At 35.9% G+C, this 22,998-nt stretch overlaps 3 protein-coding genes across 3 annotated transcripts; all 3 read right to left on the bottom strand.

The window, feature by feature from the left end:
- Positions 1-1,049: 1,049 nt before the first annotated feature.
- Positions 1,050-2,074, bottom strand: LOC128863550 (uncharacterized). The gene is made up of 2 exons (XM_054102766.1): positions 1,950-2,074; positions 1,050-1,871 (listed from the first exon to the last, which is right to left on the bottom strand). The coding sequence occupies exons 1-2, from the start codon at positions 1,995-1,997 to the stop codon at positions 1,161-1,163; spliced, it is 759 nt and encodes a 252-aa protein (XP_053958741.1). The 5' UTR covers positions 1,998-2,074; the 3' UTR covers positions 1,050-1,160.
- A 5,750-nt stretch (positions 2,075-7,824) lies between these two features.
- On the bottom strand, positions 7,825-8,914 carry LOC128863267 (uncharacterized). The gene is made up of 2 exons (XM_054102359.1): positions 8,806-8,914; positions 7,825-8,731 (listed from the first exon to the last, which is right to left on the bottom strand). The coding sequence occupies exons 1-2, from the start codon at positions 8,854-8,856 to the stop codon at positions 7,961-7,963; spliced, it is 822 nt and encodes a 273-aa protein (XP_053958334.1). The 5' UTR covers positions 8,857-8,914; the 3' UTR covers positions 7,825-7,960.
- A 10,138-nt stretch (positions 8,915-19,052) lies between these two features.
- LOC128863893 (uncharacterized) lies at positions 19,053-20,298 on the bottom strand. The gene is made up of 2 exons (XM_054103298.1): positions 20,209-20,298; positions 19,053-20,148 (listed from the first exon to the last, which is right to left on the bottom strand). The coding sequence occupies exons 1-2, from the start codon at positions 20,257-20,259 to the stop codon at positions 19,489-19,491; spliced, it is 711 nt and encodes a 236-aa protein (XP_053959273.1). The 5' UTR covers positions 20,260-20,298; the 3' UTR covers positions 19,053-19,488.
- Between the last annotated feature and the right edge of the window lie 2,700 nt (positions 20,299-22,998).

Genomic DNA, 22,998 nt, shown 5'->3' with positions numbered 1-22,998 from the left:
TAGTTCCAGTCCTACTTCCTTAGCTTGGAACCGTCTGTATAAAAATTTAATTCTCCCCATGGCCTTGGTGTCTGCCACTCCTTTCTTGACGATATACTCGTCTTGAAGAGCCTTTCGAAGGTGAGTCTAGGAGTAGAGTAGTCTATTTCTTGTTTGTGACTATTTAGAGAGTGCAAAATAGAAGCGTGGCCAAGCCAACGGTCTTTCCATAGCGACATACTTTTGAGTCTGAGCGCCGAGGCGGCGGCCACGTGTTTGCCTACCAGATTTAGTGCTGGTAAATTGATTAGCACTTCCAGCGCTTTGTTTGGGGTAGTCCTTCCTTGGACCTTACTCATGATTTTAGCGTAACTCGCTTTTGAGCAGAGAGAGAGAATGTTAGACCCCATTTAATACCGACCGCTTTTGGGCAAGTATATAATGCAACGTTGCCTTTTTTACTTGTTCCTTAATATTAGGTTTCCATGTGAGTTTTCTATCTAATATGAGCCCTAAGTACTTGACATTCTCTCTCAAAGGAATCTCCACACCCTTAAAAATTAGCGGGGAGATTATAGGAAGCCTATGTTTAGTATAAGCTTAAACATAACTTTTAATTTCTATTTCTCGTTTCTCTCTCTCTCTTTTCTAAAATTGTCTCGGCAACACGTCTAGCATTTTTACTGAAATGTTCGCACTTAGTTTCGCATCCCTGACCTTGCACTTTTGATAGCCTCCACTTCACTGCGACATTGACCAGAGGCACCTCTGCTAATCAGCACTCTTTGTACATATTTTTAGAGCAACAATTTTTTGGCGGCATATTTCTATGAGCTTTCTACCAAATAATTTACACCGACTTAGCACTTTTTTCAAGCCAGGCGCTAAATTACTAAATTATTTTCTTCTTACTCAAAACTTTGTCAATTAACCATTTGTAGCCGCAGCTGAGGTAACCCAATCAATAGAAGTTGAGTAAAATACTAATATTTTCTATGATAAATCAAAATTGATTAACCATTAAAATCTCTCACGTTGATTGTTAAAAATCTACTCGAAAAAAATCATAAAAGAAGCAAACAGCAAACAAAAATTTAGGCGTATGAGTATAAACTTTTTATATATAAAGTATTTTTATATATAAAGTATTTTTTAAAAGCAATTTTAATAAATTTTGTTAACTATTTATATATTTTCCCCGCTTCATGAAAGACCACATCGAAAATTTTAGTGCTTAATTCTCTTTTGGAAAAGCGCTCAGGATGTTTTGTGTACATATCGTAGCCAGGCACTAAGAGCTCATCCTTTTCTCGGTCAGCGGGAGAAAGAGATTTCACATATTTTTCCAGATCATCCACATAACTTTCGAAAAGTTCTATGACACGTTTTTCCAACTCCACCAGGTGCTCTTGATAGCCATGACGCTGCAGTGCTGCCCAAAGCAATTTCTCAGCGGGTGTCCTATCCTGTTCGCTTGTAGAATTTAACTCACGTGCGACACTGTCAAAGTTTCCAAGCACAAACATAGTTCCGATAGCTATATAATATGTGTTTGGTATTTCTGCAGGCGGTACTTTTTTTAATTCTTCTAAATCTGATTGTGTCACATATTTGCGAAGCCTCTCGAATTTTCCATGCATCTGCTCGTCGCCTAACTCTGCAATTGTGGGGTCGGCGAGTACATCTTTGGCAATTTGGTGGGTGCTCCTGAGTTGGGAAAAGAGTAGGTTGGCGTATCTTTTGAATGCCGAAACTATAAAACGTTCGCTGGCGCTCAAACTTTCTGATTCCGTATGTGATGCGGGACTTATAGATGCAACTGCGCCATGCTCGATTTCATTGACTTCGTCAGTGGGTGTAGATTCGGTAATAGTGGGCAAGCTAAGCGTATCCTGTTGGAGGAGGAAATATTGGTTTTAATCAAAACAAAAAACAAAATTTAATGCGTACTCGTTTTAATTGCTACCAACCTTTATCAGCAACGTGACGGCTAATGTGAGGAGCAGAAATCGTTTCATTTCGTTGTGCTTTTGCTTCTATACAGATGAAATTTGCAAATGAACTGTTTGACTTTGTGGACTAAACTGAGCTAAACTGAGGTTGCTTACGCTATATATGCGAATACAGATATTTATATATATATATGTGTCTGTTGATAATATGTTGATATATATATGTACATCAATAAGACACATCAATAAGACGCATCAACATTGGGATTGTTGTTTTGTTTGGGTGCTTTAAAGGTTGACTACCCCAGCAACTTGATTACTGATACTACGCAGACGCCTTCCCACCTCCAATTACCAGTTGTTTGATTCCCATTTGCGACCACGGCATTACTCACTCCAATTTGTTTAAATATAGAACATACGAGGGGAGTTCAAAAAGTCTGCGGTATGAAGAAGAAAGGGGAGAAATTAAATATGATATAATTTTTCTTTTTCAATATATTCTCATAATTCTCATTTTTATATAAAAAAAATCTTGTTTAATTTTAAAAAAATATTTAATATTTGTGTTTGATCTTTTTAACAAAAAAAGAATAATTTTTTTAAGTGTATTTTATTCAAAACAATTCAAAAAGAATATTTTATCCCAAAAAGCAAAACGAAAAAAAAATTATGTTACGTAAATGAAAATTAAAAAAAATGGAAAAAAAAATTTTAATAAAAAAAGTTAAAGAAATTTTAAATAAAGTGAGAAAAATTTGTTAAAAAAAATATTAAAAGAAAAAAATGTTTGAACTTAATCCTTAAACTTTTTTTAATTCAAATTTTGTTTTAAGTGTTGGTTTCCCAATCTTTTTAACAAAAAAACAAAAACAATTATGTAATAAAAATGAAAATTAAAATAAATGAAGAAAAAATTTTAAATAAAAAAAACTAAAAAATGTGTTTTTTTCTAAATGTTTGAATAAACACTATTTTTTTTCTAAATTTTTAAATAAAAAAAATTTTTTTTGATAAGGTATGAAAAAACAAATATTAAAAAAAAAGTTTTTTGAACTTAGAACGTTACCACTTGAACTAAGTTTTTTTAAATATATTTTTCTAATATTTTTAACAAATTTTTTGTTAAATTAATTTTTGTTTTAAAATGTATTCTATACTTTTAGAGTATATTTTATGCTTAAAAGCGATTTTTTTTTTTTAAATGGTAAAAATAACCGAAAAAAAAATTCTAAATAAAAAAAATAAGGTTTCTGTTAAAGTACGAAAAAACATTGCGAAAAAAATTAAAAAGCGAAAAAAGATTTTTTATTTTAAAAATATTTTGTTTTTTAAACTTAAAAATTTTAAAAATAAAAAATTTTAAATATTTTTTAATTAAAATTTTTTTTTAATACATTTTTAGCGATATTTTTTTGTTGAAGCACGAAAAAATATTGCGAAAAAAATTGAAAACAAGAAACATTTTTTTTGTGTTAAAAAAAAATAAAAAAAATTAAAAAAAGACATAATTTTTTTTTATATATTGTATTTTTCGCAATATTTTTATCAAAAAAAAAATATCCAAAAAAAAATTTGTTTTTGTGTAAATTTTTTAACATCGAATAAATCTTAAAACTTTTTTTTCCAAATTTTTTCAATTCACTTCTTAAATAGTTTAATAATCTGCGGAAATAATTAAGAAAAAGGAAAAAAAATTTATTTAATTTTTTATTTTTTTTTCGCGACAGTTTTTTGTTGAAGTACGAAAAAATATTGCGAAAAAAATTGAAAGCAAGAAACATTTTTTTTGTATTAAAAAAAAAAAAATAACAAGAAAATTAAAAAAAAACATAATTTTTTTTATATTTTTTTCGCAATATTTTTAACAAAAATACATATAAAAAAAAAATTTGATGAGTAAATTTTTCAACACCGAATAAATCTTAAAACTTTTGTTTTCAAATTTTTTCAATTCACTTCTTATTAAATTCAAAACTAATATATATATAAATAAACAAATTTTCAGAAGTATTGGCTGCAATGTCCAAAATACTTAAAACACTTGACATGGAATCACTCGTACGCAGGAAGTGACCGCCGATTGTGTGGTAATAACAAATTTGGATGCATTGCTGCGCCGAAATCCCTATCGTGTGCATCGGACTATTATTACGACAGCATTAGGTCCCAAATGGCCTGAGTAAGTAATGACCACATATGCCCTATGCTCCACAAGGAGATCAGGACCGCAGTAATTAAGCAAGTAACATATTTTGAGTTCATGTATCATCCAAGACTGAAAGTTTTGCTTGTTTGCTTCTCTTATTCACACTGGTTTGAGTTTTTAATATTGTGAAATCAAAATACGTGGTATGGTTATTAAATTAAAAGGCTGAGGCTGTTATTGAAGTACGCATTAGTCAAACGCCAGTAATCGGAAACTGTTCAGCGTGACAAATTTTATTTTGCTTCAAATGCAGTGCCTCTTGCTTCTGTAAACAAACTAGTGTAGCCAAAGCCTTGAGATACATTGAGCGTCTTTCATCTTATTCTTAAACAGAATTTTACAATTAAAGGAATAAGATTTAAGTCCGTTGAAGTTATAGACGTCCTGAGAGAGTTACTAGGAGATGAGTTCCAGCACTCTTTTGAACAGTGAAAGCTTCGCATAGAGCTTTGTGAGGTATAAGAGGGGTGTGTATTGAAAGTGATAGAAGTAACCAGATCAAACTGTTAACTTACGTTATTTTCTGTATTTCAAAGCCATGACTCACTCATAAGACTCGCTTACAGCTTAATTTTGTACGCCGAAGTCATTTCCACAAGTACAATTTGTTAGCTGACGCAGTCATCTGTGAAATCTTCATTCTTAACACATAATATGAATTACATAATATCGTTTTTTTAAGAAGTACATGTACGTGTAAATATGTCTCAGATTCAGTATATTTGGGAAACTCCGTCACTAAGCTCTCACTTTCTCCATATACAAACTCGTTTGAGCTGTCTCTTGCGCGCCAACGCCCACAGAATACATTTGCATAAATTGCTTACTAACTTCACGTGAGTCATCTACAGAGAAGATTCGGATGAAATCTTAAAGGAAACTCCCTCCTCGAGTTTGTCGTTAAACCACTTGAATGATTTTTGCTAGAATCAGCATCGAAAACAGTGGCTTGCTTGCGGCATGTCTCAAGACTTTCAGCTGGAGTTGACAGCAAAAACATTAGCGGCAATTGGAATAAGGAAAGCAAATTTGAAATTAGTAGGTTTTGCTTTATGAAAAAGGGAAATTATAAATTGGTTTAGCTTTTTAGGATAAGTTCGAGTGGGAACGCTTCGAAGTGCTGATTGATTCCGGTGCTTCACTTCAATCACAAAAACCAGACTGCGAATTCGATTATTGAAATCACTTCAGATACGACATATACAGAGTAATATTATAATATCATATACAAGGCGTGGCTATTAAATAATAAAGCCGACGCTGTAAAAAGTTGCATTTGAATATTGCGCATATTTACTTGCTAACATTTAAAAACACACCCCTCCTAAATACTCACAACGCTGCATGTGCACCTTCTATTGTTTGAACAGTAACGGAGCTCTTCTCATGCCAGCTCATTCAGGACGTGTAGGACGTTCACAGCTTCAATAGACTCAGATTTAGTTCTATTTCCTACCCAGCACATGGCCATCCTTTTTTGCCAACAATAGATGGATCACGGAGCTCATTTGTGAGGTGAGTCGACAGATCTGGCCTAGAATTGATGTACATGGATCTAGATTCCTCATCTATCTTTACGGATATGCCATTATTGCCTGTTGGTATCATCACCGGGCCATGCTCGATGGAAACACATGAGAAAAGCATGGAGTGTCGCTCTAAGCACTTCAGTCGCATTTGTAGGAACGAGAAGAAAGTAAAAGGTCTTGTACACTTTCTCTGCTATTATTCAACTCTTACCAAACGCGACATCGGTGTCTAAACCCAAACCTCTTTGAATATCTGATAGACTTAAAATTCGCAGGTATTCACAATATTTCATCTTTTATTAGTGAGACGTAGTTACGCCATCGCGTTCGGAATTAGAAGGGGAAACTTGGGTCCAAACAAGAGGGATTATAAGGGGTTTCAAGTTCTAAGAACGCCCCACTATACTCTCATGAAAAGTGCCAGCCATCGCATCCTAACTTAATCTAATCCAGTGCAAATTTCCATTAAGAAATCAAATAGAATCAATAGAAGGCGTATGATCCGGCGATTAAGTCGGATGGTTTAACCCTGAGATGCTGTATTTGGCTTGAAACCTCTTTACAGACAATGTGGCATGAGCCGAGAGCAAGGGTTGGTACTTAGATTTTACGAGAGTTGCCATTTATACTTTGCATCACTAGCTACGTATGATGAGCTGTCATTCGATATTTTGATCGAAAAGTTTGGTATTTTTTAGCATAAACTTGGGTTTAAGGTTTTCACTTATGAGCATTATTTGTTTTTGTTTTTTTTTCAGTGAGATAGCAAATTCATCTCACCCAAATTATGGAACTAACTTTTAACATTTTCGTGCGATGATTTATTACGATTTTTGGAATGGATTAGGAGTGCATTGATTAACTTCAACATTTGGCGTTAAGCACAAAACTTAGTCACTGCGAAACGAGTTCCCGCGGTGGGACAAATCTCGCCTATAACATCGTAACAGGTGAAGAATTGAAGAATTTTGGATCTATGCATATGAGCCGTAAACAAAACAGCAATCGACAGTGTGGATGTTCCAAGATGAGTTTAATCCAACAAAAGGGGAGCGCGGAAGAAGCACCTCAGCAAATAGTCCGGGAACCAGGGGTCATTTTGACCTCATCATTTCATGCCGACTGATTTTAATACTGAAGGCAGACACCATCCAATGGATGACGAAACCAACCGTCAGCTGGTCCCTGGTCCAGTAGCGGTGGGCACGTGCGTGGGATGCTGCGAAACGTGTCGAAAAAAAATTTTTAACAACTCACTTTATACTGGCTGAAATTTTTATCATGTATTGTTGACATTTAGTGGAATAAAAAAATAGTCAGCTGCGCGGTAGAGGGGGGAAAACTTTATGCCTTATAATTTTGGACACATATGAAAATATAATAATGATGGTCAGCTGCGTTTATAGCGGTGGGAAGACCGTCAGCCGAAGCAAGAATATATCATTGCGTTCATACATCTCGGCGGCACGCGGAATTTTCAATGCTTTGTTTTCACTGCTGACGTTCACTTTCGTTATTCATGAAAGCTAAATCACAAGTATAATCAAGAATTTAACGGTATAAAAACGCACTCCAAAATCGACCCCTGGCTCCCGGACTAAAATGGTCGCTTGCTTTTTCGGAAAATATGGTCATGTTGTACTACTAGAGAAACTTAAAATAGCCAATTCTGAGTGGTACACGACCATTTGATTGCCAGAAGTTTGCGGAATATTAAAGGAAGTAAATCGCCGAAGACGAATCATCGTTCACCAAGACAAAGCGAGCTCTTACATATCCGCGCACCTAATACAATTTTTGGGCACTCAAATGAGCCGAGCCCGGACTGCGCAACTAATGATTTCTTTTTGTTCCCGAATATCAAATATCTCACATTTTATATTTGATATTCGGGAACAAAAAGAAATTATTAGTTGACAACGTTTTTCAACGCTTGAAGGAGCTGTTGAAACCTTTACACAGCTCGACTTGGAGGCGTCCATTTCTGAGTGGCAAAAGTGCTTTGAAATTTGGTTCAAACACATGCGGGAGTGTATTGACTTTCAAGGAGAATATTGGGAAAACCAATAAAGCCATTTTCGCTATTATTTTATTCTGTTTTCATGATTGGGGCAATTCGAATTGCGCTTTAAACAAAACAAAAAAAGTTTTGAACTCCATTTCATTTTCCATTCATTTCGTATCGTTTAATATTTTTAATAATAAGTATATTTCATACATTCATTATTGCAGTAATATTGGAATTTCCTCTGTATTCACACCAGTAGCTAGCTTAAAATTTCAAATTAATTTTACCTAAAACGGTTTTCAAACAGATATTTATTCAAATCACTTGCATCTCTCAATTTTTCCTGGTCTGACTTTCGCTCCTTGAACTTATCGTACCACTCAACTAATGGCGCGTATTTCTGTTTCTCTTCTGCATTAAGATTCGAAAAGAATTTGTGCTCCAATTTGGCAAGTTTCTTCACCGTTTTTTCCAACGCAGCGTCTATGCGTTCCATATAAACTTTCAAATCGATTTTATCAAACAGTTCCTTCAGAACAGCGACATCACTTTCGGACAATCCATTAAAATCCATTTTTGAAAAATCATCGTACAAACCTGAAAATTCTTCTAAAATATCAGATCTTTCCCCGATGTATTCGAAAGAGATTGGCGACATATCGAGTTCGTCTATGTTTTTCTTTAAACGATTCATTCGCGTTATGTACAGCTGGATGCCCGCGCTCTTCTCATCGGGTAGTGTACTCAATGTTTTCAGTGAAACTTCTAGGAAGTCATGGCTTATATTTATAACAGCATTCGAAAATTTTTGTAAGTCTATGTAGTTCGACATTAACAGGCGAAACACTTTTGTATCATTAAAGCCGAGAAGAGTCATTAACTCATCGGAGTACTCCGATTCGGATTCACTTTCCTCTGAACTTATGTCTGCTGCATTGGCATCTAAGGACTTGGCTTCGTTAGGACTGGTCGTCGTTGAAGCTTCATTTGTGTTAACTGTTGCGCCTTCTGCCCCATCGGCTGCTGAGGATTTGACTGGTAATGCGTCAGTGCCCTGAAAGAGAATAACATTTAATAGAAATGTGGGGGTAAGAAGCAAGTAAACAACAAATATGTAGCCACTCTTACTTGTAAAGCCAGGCAAATGCCTAGAATTAGTATTGCATGCAACTTTGCCATATCACCGCGGCTGCACTTGCATCTGGAGAGACGGCTCAAATGTGAATGTTGTGGCTATCTGAATATGCGCTGTTTATAAATCTATTTTTTGCATTTATTATAAACACTTACCACTTTTATTATTTTTCATAGTTTCCCAATACTTATTTGATGATGCACCGCGTCTCTCACAAACATTTATTATGCTAGACTAGAACAATTAAAAACTGGTTTTTATGCAAGTAACTGCGAAAGACATCAATTTGTTTTCCCGGTTTTTAAAACGTGAGCACATTTTTTTTTATTAATTGCACAATTCACTCATTTACATAGTTATTCTGTGGCGTGTACACCGGGTTGAAAAATATTGATAACAAATGCGCATCATAAAAAAGCTATAAAAAGTGATGTTCGGGGGCGGCATAAAACTGTAGGTCCCTCCATTTGGGGAACAACAGCAAGAGGCACCCACAGATAGGAGGAGGGGCTCGCCCAAACAACCAACAAAAGTGATTGAGAATATAGATACATATATACATATAATCGTATATACATACACAGCCATGGACAGATAAATAGAGCTATTATATACCGTATGAGTCAAAATGGGAAAAGCTATGCAGAAATAGATGAAATGTGATGATGTGCTCTCGGAAAATGGTTTATAACGCTCTTAATTTCGTTAAGAAAGATTCATCCTATCTAAGTAAATGAGCCTTCCCGCGCGGAGCGTCTGCCAAGCGATCAACCAAATCGGCTGGTGAGAGAAAATGATCGTTGAACCTTCCCCTTCCACTAGAAACCGGTCCCAGTTCGCTGGCAACAGCGGTGCAGTCAACATCGCTCCGCGCGTGAAAGCTGTTTTAAAAGTGTGTTAGGATTTTGCAGTGGCGAAAATGCAGCGATCGTTGGAGCAACGTTACTCGATCAAATTTTGCGTAAAGCTAAATAAAACGAGTGCCCAAACCATTTTTTCCATTTTCCATTTTGCTATTCAGAGAGGTTTACGGGGACCAATCTCTGTCCAGTGCGCAGGTAAAACGGTGTCACAAGTCGTTCAAGGAAGGCCGGGAGGACGTCGAAGACGAACAGCGATCTGGAAGGCCTTCGACGACGCAAACAGACGAAAATGGGAACCGGGTTCGTGAATTTTTGAACATTGACCGTCGTGTTAGTCTACGTGAGATCAGTGAATAGTTAGTTTTCGCCTCCGGACTTCTTCTTGTTCCCGCGCCTGAAAAGAAAGCTGAGGCCTCCCCTTCACTCCATCGAGGCGATCCAAAAAACTGTGACAGCCGAATTGAACGCGATTCCGGCGGATGAGGACCGCTACCAGCGGTGTATTGACGCCCAAGGGCGTGAAGAATATTAGCTGTATAAGCTAAAAGGTTTAATAAAACTGCTTAAAAAAAATAAGGCTCATTACTTTTCAATCAAACCCTGTATAATACGCAAGTGCAAAGCAGATCCTTTTAAGTCGGCACGGCAATTAATGCTTGAAATAAACCAAGAATCTGGTCTACAGCTGTCATGAAAGCTTCTAAGAAGGCGACTTAACGAAGCCCGTAAATGCAGAAAAAAACCACTCCTCTCAAAAAGACATATCAAACACCGACTTACCTTTGCAAAAGACAAAGGCAAAGACACAAAGACAAATCTATTCAGTTTTGGAAAAACGTACTTTGGACCGATGAAACCAAAATAAATAGGATGGGACCAGATAGGACAATAGTTTACGTCATCCAAAAAATAAAGCGCTAAATCCTAGGTTCACAAAAAGACGTTTAAACACGGCGGCGTAGGCATCATGGCTTGGGGAGCTTTTTCTTGGCATGGTGTTGGGCCGATTGTTCGCGTGGTTGGTAAAATGCATTGATTTCAGTATCTGGATATACTCCAGAATAGAATGGAGCCATTTGTGTTTGAGTTTATGCCATTAAATTGGACATTTATGCAGGACAATGATCCAAAGCATACGACAAAGACAGTGAAGCAATGGATCAGAAGAGAAAAAATTAATGTACTGGATTGGCCGGCGCAGAGCCCTGATCTCAAGCCAATAGAAAATTTGTGGAATGACGTTAAGGTCAAAATCGCTAACAAACATTTTAAAAATTTTGATGATTTGTGGGCGCAGTTGAGGAGACCTGGTACTCGATTCCAATGGAAAGATGCCACAAGCTTGTAGAAAGCATGGAGCGACGGCTTGAAGAAGTAATCAAAATCGGTGGATACAGTACAAAATACTAATCTTGTAAAACCACTTGACTATCTGCTTTGTTTACTATTTTTGCTTTTATTTGGAATTTTTTAGGATGTGCTATTAACGTGTTCGGGAGGTTTCGTGTGTTATCAACGTTCTCGTAAATTAAATCTGAACTGAAATTCTTTTTGACCATTTTTTTGTTTTAAAGGGAAGTAAATAAGTTTTTTATTTTTTATGTTGCTTTTTTCCCAATAAAAAATAATTATTTAAAAACATATTCAACTTTTTGCGCTCAAAGTCTAAATGTGCTATTTATATGACCATGGCTGTAAGTATTTATATATACACTTAGTGCCCTAAGCCTACGCGCCTTTGTGGGTAGTTGAACTAACACGATTTTTTTATTTTTTTTGGTTTTTATTTTTATTTTTTTTTTTTAATAATATAACGCCATTAAACTTATTAAATAAAATCCGCAATTCATTCCAGATCCCATCATTTCATAAATATATAATAGAATTGAAACGCTAATATTTGAAAAATTAAAAAAAAATATGCGCCTGCACCCACGCCATTTCAACGCTTCCCTAACTGTATTGGGCATAGAGTTTACTAATTTGCTAGTCTCTTCGGCAGTAATCCTCCACCACTCCCCCCACTTAACATCTTACAAGACCTCTGGTAATTTGGCGTTTCTTTACATTCTTTTCCAAATGCTCCCATAGGAATTCAATCTGACGATTATTGAGGCGGTGGCAAAAAGTTTGGCCACATTTGTGAGAAGCCATAACTTTGCTAAATGAGCCGTATGCCTGTGGTCTCGTTCAAAGCACTATTCCTGTGATAACCCCAGCATCTCAGCGGCTCGATTTAAATTTTGTGCTAAAATATCCAAATAAGCAAACTTATCCAATGTTGTAAAATTTTCCCACGCCACCAGTTGCCATACGCCTCCACAGCCTCATCCTACATCTACTATGTTTCACAGTTGATAACAAATTATTATTTATTTATTATTTATTCAGCGCTGTACCAGAGTTCCTCCACTCAATTTCTCGTGCATTGATACCAAAAATGCACAACTTGCTTTCATTCAAAAAAATAACTTTTTCCAAAATTCCGAAGACTTGTACTAGGATGTTCAATATGTTTTGCGGTTCTATATAAAAAATACAATTTTATGATTTTAAATACACTATATTATTCAGTATAGTCTCTCAATCACACATCAATGCACTTCTTCTAACGAGATTCCAAATTATGAATTCTATATCTGAAGTGAGTGTCTGTAAGGGCTGTCACTGCTGTTATGTATGACCTCATAATTTGATGAAAAACGCTTTCTAGGCATGACTTTTTTTTATGTCTGGAAACTGATGGCAGTCGCTAGGGGCCATATCTGCTGGCTACGGCGGATGTTCTATGGTGAAAAGATGCTTAGAGCTCTTTAAAAGACCATCATAGGGCCCTGAGCGAATTTTATAGAATCAGCTGACGAGAATGGGCTGACGTCACTTACGATTTATTTCCAAAAAATGTGAGACTGTGTTGATGATATATGAAAAAAAAATCAACACAGCCTTAACAGCGACTGATTGGACGAGTGTGCGAAAACATGTGAAATGATCGTGCGGAATTCGGCAGCCGAATTTCCTAAGTGACGTGGCAGTAGAAGTTCCCCTCACAATTTTTGTTTTCACCATAGTTAAAGAGCAAACTTTATGATCCTTGTGGATGCTACAATAATTCGAACTTTAATTCATGGATTTTAGCCATTGTCAAAATGCTCTTACGACACGGTGAATTGTCTTTAAGAAAAATAATTTTCTTCTTTTGCAAACTGGACCTTTGTTCACGAATTTTTTTCTTCAGCTGGTCTAAAAAGTTATTGTACAATTATAAAGGGTGGTTAAGTTTCAAGGGCCGGAGTTGATTTTGAATAAAATACAATTTTTTTAAGAAATTATTATCATTTCTCTTTATTATGATAATATTGGTATGGCTGAATTACGTATAAAACAAAATATCGGCGGCACACCTCTATACGATGGTCAAAATTTTCGATGACGCTGAGGCATAATTGAAGTTCTATGCCGTTAATGTGCCGAATTATCTCATCCCTTAGCTCTTGAATTGTTGCTGGCTTATCGACGTACACCTTCTCTTTCAAATAACCCCAAAGAAAGAAGTCCAACGGTGTCGTTGACGTTTAGGTGTGGTTCACATTCAACATCGGCCCTTGAAATTTAACCACCCTTTATTTAGAATTCATTGCAGTAAACAAGCAAAATTCCTTTCGCATCCCAAAAAACTTTTGCTAACACCTTCTTGGTCGATTTCTGGGCATGAACTCGTATCGGAGCCGACAAACCAGGGTCCCACCGCTATTTAGCATCTTGTTTTGATTTAGGATCACCGGGACAACAAAAAGCCTTCTACAGAAGGACGATCCTAGATATGATTTTTGAATGAACTTTTGCTCTATCTTTAATACTTGCCAAATATGGCTACGTCAGAATAACATCGATTTTTTTGGCCATTAAAGCAATTATGCACAATATCGGCTGCTAAAAGCTCGAGAAGAGATTTAAAACCAGACCAGAATGTTTGGATTATGAGAGATTTTGCTTGAAACTCGGCATTTACTTAGCTTAGAAAAAAGACGGAAGCAGTTTGCAGATGGTGAATATTTTGTTGAAATACCGCAGAAAAAATTGCTTATTTCAAAATTTTTATTTTTTAGTAGCGAAACTGATTGCACTTTCTTGGTTACCTGGTATTTACTTTATTTATGTAAGTAGTAATTGAACATTTCATATAATTTAATTATGTTTCTGAATTTTCCTTCGAGCGAAGCAGCTTGAAATTTGTCCGACCAATCATTCAAATTCTGAAATGCTTTCCGTTCGTCTACTCCCAGCGGCGACCAGAATCCATCAAATGTCTCAGTAAACTTCTGCACAGTCGTTTCGACTAACTCATCTACACTTTTAAATAATGCCTGCAAATCGGCTTTATTTAACATTCTTGAAAATGGCAATTTCACAACTGGGGCTATCCATTTTCGCAATGCTATTTAAGTCCAAAAACAGCTGAGCAACAATATCCAAAAGTGCGAGCCTCTCTTTTACGAGTAAATTGTTGGGGTCATTCAAATCTGTTTTTTCAATCAACTCTGAGATATTCTTCAACTGCTGGATTTGTGTTTTAATATAGTCGCTTTTCTCAGGCAATGCATCCAGTTCATTGATCAGCTTCTCTGTGAATGTGTGCGATAGACGGATCTGTGTAGAGCCGTGTTCGCCGATGAGCTGGATGGTGAAATTTATCAGTTGACCCAATGAAATGGCTGAGGTAGCAGCTGAAGCAGCTGATTTCGTTGTATCGGTTGATTGCATTGGACTCAGTTGGCTTTGTACTACGTGTAAAGCGAGATTTATGCTCAGTTGAGAACAGCAAAATGTTGAGGTTTGAGGAAGACTAACATCAGCTATTCGGTGGACTGTGTTATAAAAAGCTTTAGTTACTTGCTACACAAATGCCACTTAACTAGCAAAACGTTTCTGAACTGGGCTGCAAAAAAATGCTTTATTTATATTTTTTTATATACAGTGCGTTTCATAACTATAGAACACGGAATTTTTGACAAGTTTTGACAATTTTCTTATCTAATCTTAATGAAACGTAATTCTTTTTATGAAAATGTAATACTTTTTTTCAAGTTTCAAAGTCTGAGAAATTTTATACAAATATTTTCATATAAAAATTTCGAGTTTGTAGCTTTAGAGTGCATTGAATTTTGGTACACTCGACTAAAAAATCGTTTTGATTTTTTACAATTTTTTTTTTTTATTTTGCTGACAGTTTTGGGTGTTTTCTTCTATGAAAAAAAAAATCGAACATTCGTTTTATGGAAAAAAGCAAAAGACTCAAAAGGATTATCAAAATGCATACTCAAAATTTACCACAATTTCTAAAAAAAACAGTTCTAAATTATGATACAAACATCATACAAATTGATGTTTCAAATTCTAAGAAAACTAAAAATTTTGTTTTGCTGAAAAAATTAAAATTTTTTTTTTTAATTTTGTTTTTTAATCTTTATATAAAAATATTGAGTATACTGTTTTGTAGCCAATTGAATTTCGGTACAATAAAGTGCAAGTTTCAAGTGGTTCAAAAATCGTTTTTATTATATTATTTTATTATTTATATTGTTGACAGTTTTGTGTTTTTCTATATAAAAAATTCAAGCAATCGTTTAATGGAAAAATGCACAAAACACAAATGGACTATAAAAATGCATATCCAAAATTTTCTAAAATTTCTAAAAATTTCTGAGAAAAAATTTTGAAATTATGATGAAAACTTATTGAATTTCATTTAAATTTGCACACAATTTGAAGCGTGTATTTATATAGTTTTGGTAGTATCATAGAATGAGTTATATTTGCATAAAAAAAATTAAAATTAAATAAATTACTTGTCAAAACTTCTCAATAAGTCTCTCTGCTATATTGTGGAATGCACTGTACAAGCGTCGACTTCCTGAGAATTTCATACGCGCGTAAATATACATACATATATGCATCCCACTCACTAACATATATACAGAGAATTAATTACTTGCTCATTTGAGTCGGTGATTTGGTGTGCGACTACAGTAAAGAGAATAACACCGGCTGGCTTTCAATAACAGAAATGCACTTTTTGTTGTGAAAGTAACCATGGAAACTCGGATGGTAGGCAAAGTAGTCATGAAGAGACGGGAGAGTGTTCGGCAAAGTTTTTGCAAACAGGTTTAGTATTTCTGCGTATGTTGCTGTTTGTTTTAAAATAATTTTCTGTTGAATACTAACTGCGACTTGGACGTTGAAACGCGATTGAAAATAAACACTAAAAAAAATTATGTATGTATTTATACATAAATACTATATTTTGTTTTTAAAAACAAATAAACGCTTTATTAAATTCAATTACATACATACGAGTACATGATGCAGATGGCTAGGCGCTGATACAGCAATGCACATTTTCGCTTTTTACTTTTTCATTAAACGGGAAACAATTTAACGAATGGGAGAATTTTAATATGGCAAACAGATTTTTTGTTGCAATAAAAAAATAACAATTGTATGCTTAAGCGTAGCACCCAAATTGAACTTAGGGGATTACAATTTGAGCTGTAATGAAGTATACTTGCGCCTTGAAAAAGTGAAAGACGTATGGCGTTAAGAAATCGCTACTGAATACTACAAAAAGTACAGGGGACGACATTAGTCTGCAATCGTGGATCGCTGCTTATAAATTCCACTAAGCCAAAACACTATTATAAACATCCTACCAACAGACATAATGAGGAGGGCACGTGCCGCGAGTACAGCACTAAGATTACAAGAGCTTTTGAACAGGAAAAATACTTGAAATCCACACCTACCGAGCGCAACTGATCACGACGTGCCACTGCTGATATTCTATCACAGATATCAGACGATAGTACTTACTAGAAAATCATAGAACGAAGCAATCCTAGTATTCAAAAACGCCAAAGCAAATAGAGAATAGAGTGGGTGATGGAGTCTATTTTAAAAACCTATTTTTTCCTTGCCAAACTGGGGGCAATACAGAAACTACGAAAAACGGTTTACGATTAGCTGCTGCCGCAATATATACTCATAAAATTTACTTGTATATCTACTCGGACAGCCCAGCTGCGCTCTCTCACTCCATGCAGTTTAATATACTCTGTCACGGTTGATTTGGGAACTGTAGCGACTACACAGTTCGGTTTTCAACAGGTATGGACATCGGGTCACTAGAACAAATCAGATAATGAGAACGCAGATACGCTTGGAAGAAAGGGTAATCCGCACCACTTCCGCCGCTTTTTAGGTCAAGTCAACGTACATGTACACGAGAGAATATTGCATAGTAAATATGTAGTGATTGCCGACTGTCCGAACAGAACTCAAAGACGTCGTGCTAAAGAATAGGAAAGGCCTTTATTATTTAGAAAAAGCCCATAGAAAAATAGTTTGTGTCTCGATTTTATATTTAAGAAAAATATTATTCGCTTATATTTATTATTGTAGGCTCAAAATATTTTTATTAAATAGGTGACTTACAATTTATTTCAGTTCGAGTGAATTCTAAAGCAGGATGTGCTCAAGCAATTCAGATGGTACCTTTCCAGGTACAGATTGGAGATTTTTTTGACAGATTACGCGTGACTACTGTCAAACTAAATACATAATTTTTTCATTGATATTTCATCATAGAAAGACTTCCACCACAACAACGTTGACAAATCGTACGAATCGTATTACGAAAATCAACGCTTGCGAAAAGTGTTCATCACGCGCTAAGGCCAACTTTTCGCCTACAGCGATGAGACCCATATTTTTGGCTTAATGGTTACGCCAATAAGCAAAATTGCCGTATTTGAGATGAAGAGCAATCCGAAGACGTTCAAGAACAGCCATTACATCCATTGAAAACAACGGTTTGGACTGGAGAAATCATCGGCCCATATTTCTACAAAGACGAGGCTGGCGCCAATGTAGCAGTGAATGGCGAATGCTATCGTGCCATGATAAATGACTTTTTGATGCCGGAAAATGAAGCCTGTGATTTCTGCAACATTTCGTTTCCACAAGACAGCGCTACTTGGCATACAACTCGTGAAACAATGGATTTAATGTAAACATTTTGAAATATTATTTTACTCCGGAGAGACTTAAGAGGTTAGGGGTAGTCAGAATTTTGAAAACAATTGGAATTTTGTTTTTGCTTTGCATTAAAGTACAGTAGAGCGCCGATTATCTGAAACAATTGGTGCAGAGGGTGTTCGGATAATCGATTTTTCGGATAAATGAACATTTGCGAAATTCCAGTTCTTTGTTGAGGGTAGGGTAATAAAACATGTCATTGGATTAGACTAAACTAATCTAAAAAAGAAAGTCGAACATATTTGTTTGCTTAAGTTTTGAGGATCGTTTTTTTTGCCGCCAAATCTCTTAGGCGTTTTAAAGACTGCACAGAATAGCATTCGTCTTAGTCCCAACCATTTAATAGCAGTCTCAAATCATTTAAAGGCTTCTTCATTGGACGGACATTTTTCAGCTGAGAAGATATCATCACTAATTTCGTCTTCATCGTCGTCATCTTCAGGAACTTGAACCTGTGCTATTATATCGTCATCTGTCAACAATTCGTAGCCAGGATCATCCTCGTCAAATTCTAGCCATTCATGCACATTTTCTTGGTCACATTCTTCAAATCATGAAACCGACGTTTCGGATCACCGGCTTTCGGATAATCGACGCTCTACTGTATAATATTTTAGAAATATTGCGTGAAAATTGAAAGTAAATGCGACAAATATTTTTCGAGTTATTCAACAATTAACAAAGAGCGCTCGAGCGCTCCGTAGCGTTCGAGAGCAAATATCAAAACTTTAAATGCGTTTTTCCCAAAACAATGTTTTTTAAACTGGTGATCACTGTAACTTAAAAACCCCGTAGTAAATTTCAATAAAATGTATACTGCATTTAAAAAATATAAAAAACTCGTACCTGATCGCAGGATTATTGTTTCTCAAAAATATCGATTTTTTTAATCACCATATTGTTAATCGCCATATTGTTAATTTTGAAAAAGAGCTTCGATCAGGCACACGATTTTCTATTAATAAAACTGATTTCTCTTGTCCGATTGATTTTAGATGAATCTCCAAGGACTTTTGATGATCGCCGCAAGGGACTCCTGGAGAAATGGGCTCCACACAAACAGCGATAACTTTTACAATTATTAATTTTTTTTTGAAGTTTTGCTAAAGTCAAGTCGAAACATGATGTATTAATGTTATGTTTTAATTTTTGTAAAACAAAGCAATGGACTAGCAAAAAAAAGTTATTGAAAATCATCATTTTTTCGGGCCTCTGACTACCCCTAACTCCTTAAAAAGGCAAAACTTAATCCTATTAAATTGTGACTAATATATCTCAGCGTATTATTTACCATTTATTTTAATATAATATATTGAAGCTTTAGTGTTGGTAATCTATTTGAGTTGTACTTCAATTGATGCAGTTGAATTCCGACTCTGGATAGTGAAAAGTTTTTTGAAGTTTGCCATGCCACCTGGTAAAGGCCAACTGATAGCACAACAACAAATAATAATTGTTTTAAGTTTAACTTACTACCCTACCGGCAGTGGAGAACGAACGCAAGACCTGCTGCAGATGTAATGGTGCTTGCTCGCTTACGATAATTATGCATTTCACTCTAATGGCCGCATTCACTAACAAATTATGATTGATTTTTTCAACGACATTTTCTACAAGCAAGGAATTTTCTAGGAAATGTGTTCTTTTATTTCATTAACAAAATTTAACCAGCGCCAACTATCGGGAAATGATTAAATTTCAAGTGGGCCCTCTGTGTACTTAAACTCCAAATATTTTGAGGAATTCAGCAAAATGTTTAATTTTTTCTTCGGCATTTTTCTCTGCATTAAATTGTATCCACCAATCACGTAATTCTGACAGCAACTCTGTCTCTGTGTCACCAAGCGAATTCCAAAATCTAGTAAAAATGATTGAAAACTTATGCACTGTAGTTTCCGCCGACTTGGCCAAATTGTTACGAAATCCCTTCAAGTCTACTTTGTGAAAGACTTTCTTGTAAATCACAGCCTCACTATTGGCAACGTCGTCTGCGGCTGTAAGATCGACATCAGCAAGCAACTGTGCTATATCATCTAAAAGTGTGGATTTCTCAGATAATACCGCAGAGGAATCGCCTTCCAAGTCAATACTTTCGATGCGCTGTATCAAATTATTGAAACGCGTGATATTCCTTTGTATGCCTGCACTTCTCGAAGGAAGCTCGAGCAGTTCACCAACCACGTCCTTGAGGAAAATGCGCGATTCTCGTATGATGTGCCGGCCGTGTTCCTCAACAAGTATGGCGGTATAGATTAACAGTGGCGCAACTTCCGAGGTGAGACTCTCCACAGAGGGTTTACTTGCTTCAGTCTGCTTAAGGCTGTGATCCGCCTTAACAAATGAATTGAACGCCTGGTCGTCCGTATATGAAGGGGTGAGCTGCAGTGAAAATAAAGTTACTTTTTGTTTGTGTAAGGATACTCAGTTAATTCATCTCACCTGCACCAATAAGCTGACGCTAAATACCAGTAAAATTATTTGCTTAGCCATTTATGCGAGTCAGAAGTTTCTTTGAAGCCTATGTAGAGAAGTGTCTAAATTGTCTTGCAATAAGCGGCTGACTTATATATGTAAATTATGTTATTTGAATGTGATGAAATTATACTTTAGCTCATTATTAAATTTACCGATTAACAAGAAAATAAGCTCTTGAGACACCTAAATATTTATACCCAGTACAAGTTTTAGCAAATATATATATAAATTATTTTATTGGCAATGTTAGTGCATGCTCGTACTGCTCGTGCTGCAGAAAATATTGCTGCTGTTCGCGAAAGTGTGGTCGAAGAGCCGTTCACTTCAACTCGTCACCGCGCCCAACAATTGCACCTCTCACGCTCGTCGTTGATGAACATTATGCATAAAGACTTGCATTTACACGCTTACAAGGTGCAATTGACTCAAGAACTAAGGCCTCCTGACCATTTCAAGCGTCGTCAATGGTCAGAATGGTGGCAGGAAATAGCAACAGTGAATGACCAATTTTCGAAGAAAATCATGTTCTGTGATGAGACACATTTTCACCTCAGTGGATTCGTCAATAAGCAGAATTGCCGCATTTGGGCGAATGATAATTCAAGAGTGATTGCCGAGAAACCAATGCACCCACAAAGAGTGACTGTTTGGTGCGGTTTATGGGCCGGCGGCATCATTGGACCGTATTTTTTCCAAAATGATGCCGGTCAGCCAGTTACTGTGAATAGTGCTCGCTATCGTGAGATGATAACGAACTTTTTATGGCCCGAATTGGAAGATATGGATGTGGACGATGTGTGGTTTCAACAAGGCAGTGCCACTTGTCACACAGCTAACGAAACAATGGCTCTTTTGCGCGAAAAATTTGATGAAAGAAAAGGTGTACGTCGATAAGCCAGCAACAATTCAAGAGCTAAAGGATGAGATAATTCGGCACATTAACGGCATAGAACCTCAATTATTCCTCAGCGTCATCGAAAATTTGGACCATCGGATGGAGGTGTGCCGCGGCGGCCATTTGGCCAATATTTTGTTCCATACGTCATTGAGCCATACCAATGGGGTCAGAATTGGAGAACATGGCCTGTCGAAGATCTCACAGAAGGTTAATGAGCATGCAGCTGGCACTATAAGAAGAAATAGGATCATTAAAGAGCAAAGAAGGTAGAGCATACCTCAAAAAAAACTTTTTTACTTTACACAGATATTAAGATCTTGAAGCTGCGTATTCCAGTGAGATAAAGAGTAATTTGAAACTGTATGAATCGATGAGAACTGAGCTGAATCGGCGAATGAAAGCGAGCTTTGAATAAGATTTTGCGAGCGTATAATTTAATGGGCTTCGAAATATGAATATCGAATCAAATACCACTCACAGATCAAAAATTTCAGCACAGCAGCACCTGTATGATAGGAAGCAGAGATGATGTAGCAAGGGAACTACATTTGGAGAAAGAGATTTCGAAACGCTTCTTTATATTTAAATTTAGTTCGGAATTATACACACGCCATTTATTTAATTGAGTTTTATTTCAATGATAATTTCCATATAACAAATTTGGAAATCATATTAAATTTGAAGACACCGTTTCCTTGAGATTGGTTTAGCAGTTGGTAGGCGATGACGAAGGATGGCGGGTGGCGAAAACGAAAACGAAAAGACGATGGTATGAACTTTAGCTGTAACTTACTACGAGTGGTGGCGTGATGTTTGTCGTGCCGACTCCCTAGACTCCCTATTCGTTCGTGCGATGAAGCCTTGGTGAGTTTTTGTAAGAAGATTTATAAGCTTGCTTGGACTCAGTAGGTGGCAGTCGGGTTGAGATATTTATGAAAATCTTGCACGAACTTATACGTGGTAGGTCAAATAAGACCAACCAAAGTTAAATTAAGAATCACATAAAAAAATTTTGTTCTGCAATTAGCAGGTTACAATGGAATTTTGGTATCAATAATGGATACCTACCGTACACAACCACACGTTAAAAATATCGCCTTTTTTTCTTGTTAAATTTCCGCAAATTTCTTTTTGAAAGCCGAAAAATTAATACCAATATTCCACTTCAAGGACAACTTCCACTAGAAAGGGAGTTCTGGGGCCGACCATAGTTAAAGAGATTTTCATCAAAATATTCGCACTGTAGACAACGTGGAAGCTATACGGCAGACCTTTGCAATGCCACTACTACTAAAATAGCCCCAACAATGAAATTGGGCGGCCATATATTTGTCCCACTCTGTATTAATTACCTAAAAACTGTGACCGCTACGTCGCATTGGGGTCGTTATATTAAAAAAAAATTATTTATGGCCTAATTCGGTTCATATTCGGTATATATCTTAAATACCTACTTTTACAAGGTGGCGCAAAATTAGTCATCCAATTTTGTTTCTGAATAACTTTTTTACTAAATTTATTTATACTGTTATTTTGAGTTATGGAAATATATTTACGTACGACGCCAGTTGCAAAAATAATAAATATTCATGTAGGGTGATTAATTTTGCGCCACCTCGTGTATATAAATAATACATAAATAGATTTATTACAAACATACAAATGGCGCTGGTTACCTGATTACACATGATTTATTACATAGTTTTCTAAAAAAATTACCCCCCAGATGGCGCTTTGGTGGAAATGTTCCGAAAAATTGATTTCACTGGGCTTATTGTATGTTATATACAAGCTAAATGTTTTTTTTTGAAAAATGTACCCGTCCCTTAATTATTTTTTTGACAAAATTGTAATAC

This window comes from Anastrepha ludens, chromosome 5 (genome assembly GCF_028408465.1).
Source record: "Anastrepha ludens isolate Willacy chromosome 5, idAnaLude1.1, whole genome shotgun sequence".
Lineage (NCBI taxonomy): Eukaryota > Metazoa > Arthropoda > Insecta > Diptera > Tephritidae > Anastrepha > Anastrepha ludens.
The sequence above is the reverse complement of the archived record's forward strand: the minus strand, read 5'-3'. Positions and strand labels throughout refer to the sequence as shown.

Excerpts from the sequence above, each read along its gene's own strand:
- LOC128863267 (XM_054102359.1), bottom strand. The coding sequence starts at position 8,856 with ATGGCAAAGTTGCATGCAATACTAATTCTAGGCATTTGCCTGGCTTTA. Across the intron at positions 8,732-8,805 it reads GCATTTGCCTGGCTTTACAA|GGCACTGACGCATTACCAGT; the intron begins GTAAGAGTGGCT and ends ATTCTCTTTCAG.
- LOC128863893 (XM_054103298.1), bottom strand. The coding sequence starts at position 20,259 with ATGGCTAAGCAAATAATTTTACTGGTATTTAGCGTCAGCTTATTGGTG. Across the intron at positions 20,149-20,208 it reads GCGTCAGCTTATTGGTGCAG|CTCACCCCTTCATATACGGA; the intron begins GTGAGATGAATT and ends TTTTCACTGCAG.
- LOC128863550 (XM_054102766.1), bottom strand. The coding sequence starts at position 1,997 with ATGAAACGATTTCTGCTCCTCACATTAGCCGTCACGTTGCTGATAAAG. Across the intron at positions 1,872-1,949 it reads CCGTCACGTTGCTGATAAAG|GATACGCTTAGCTTGCCCAC; the intron begins GTTGGTAGCAAT and ends CTCCTCCAACAG.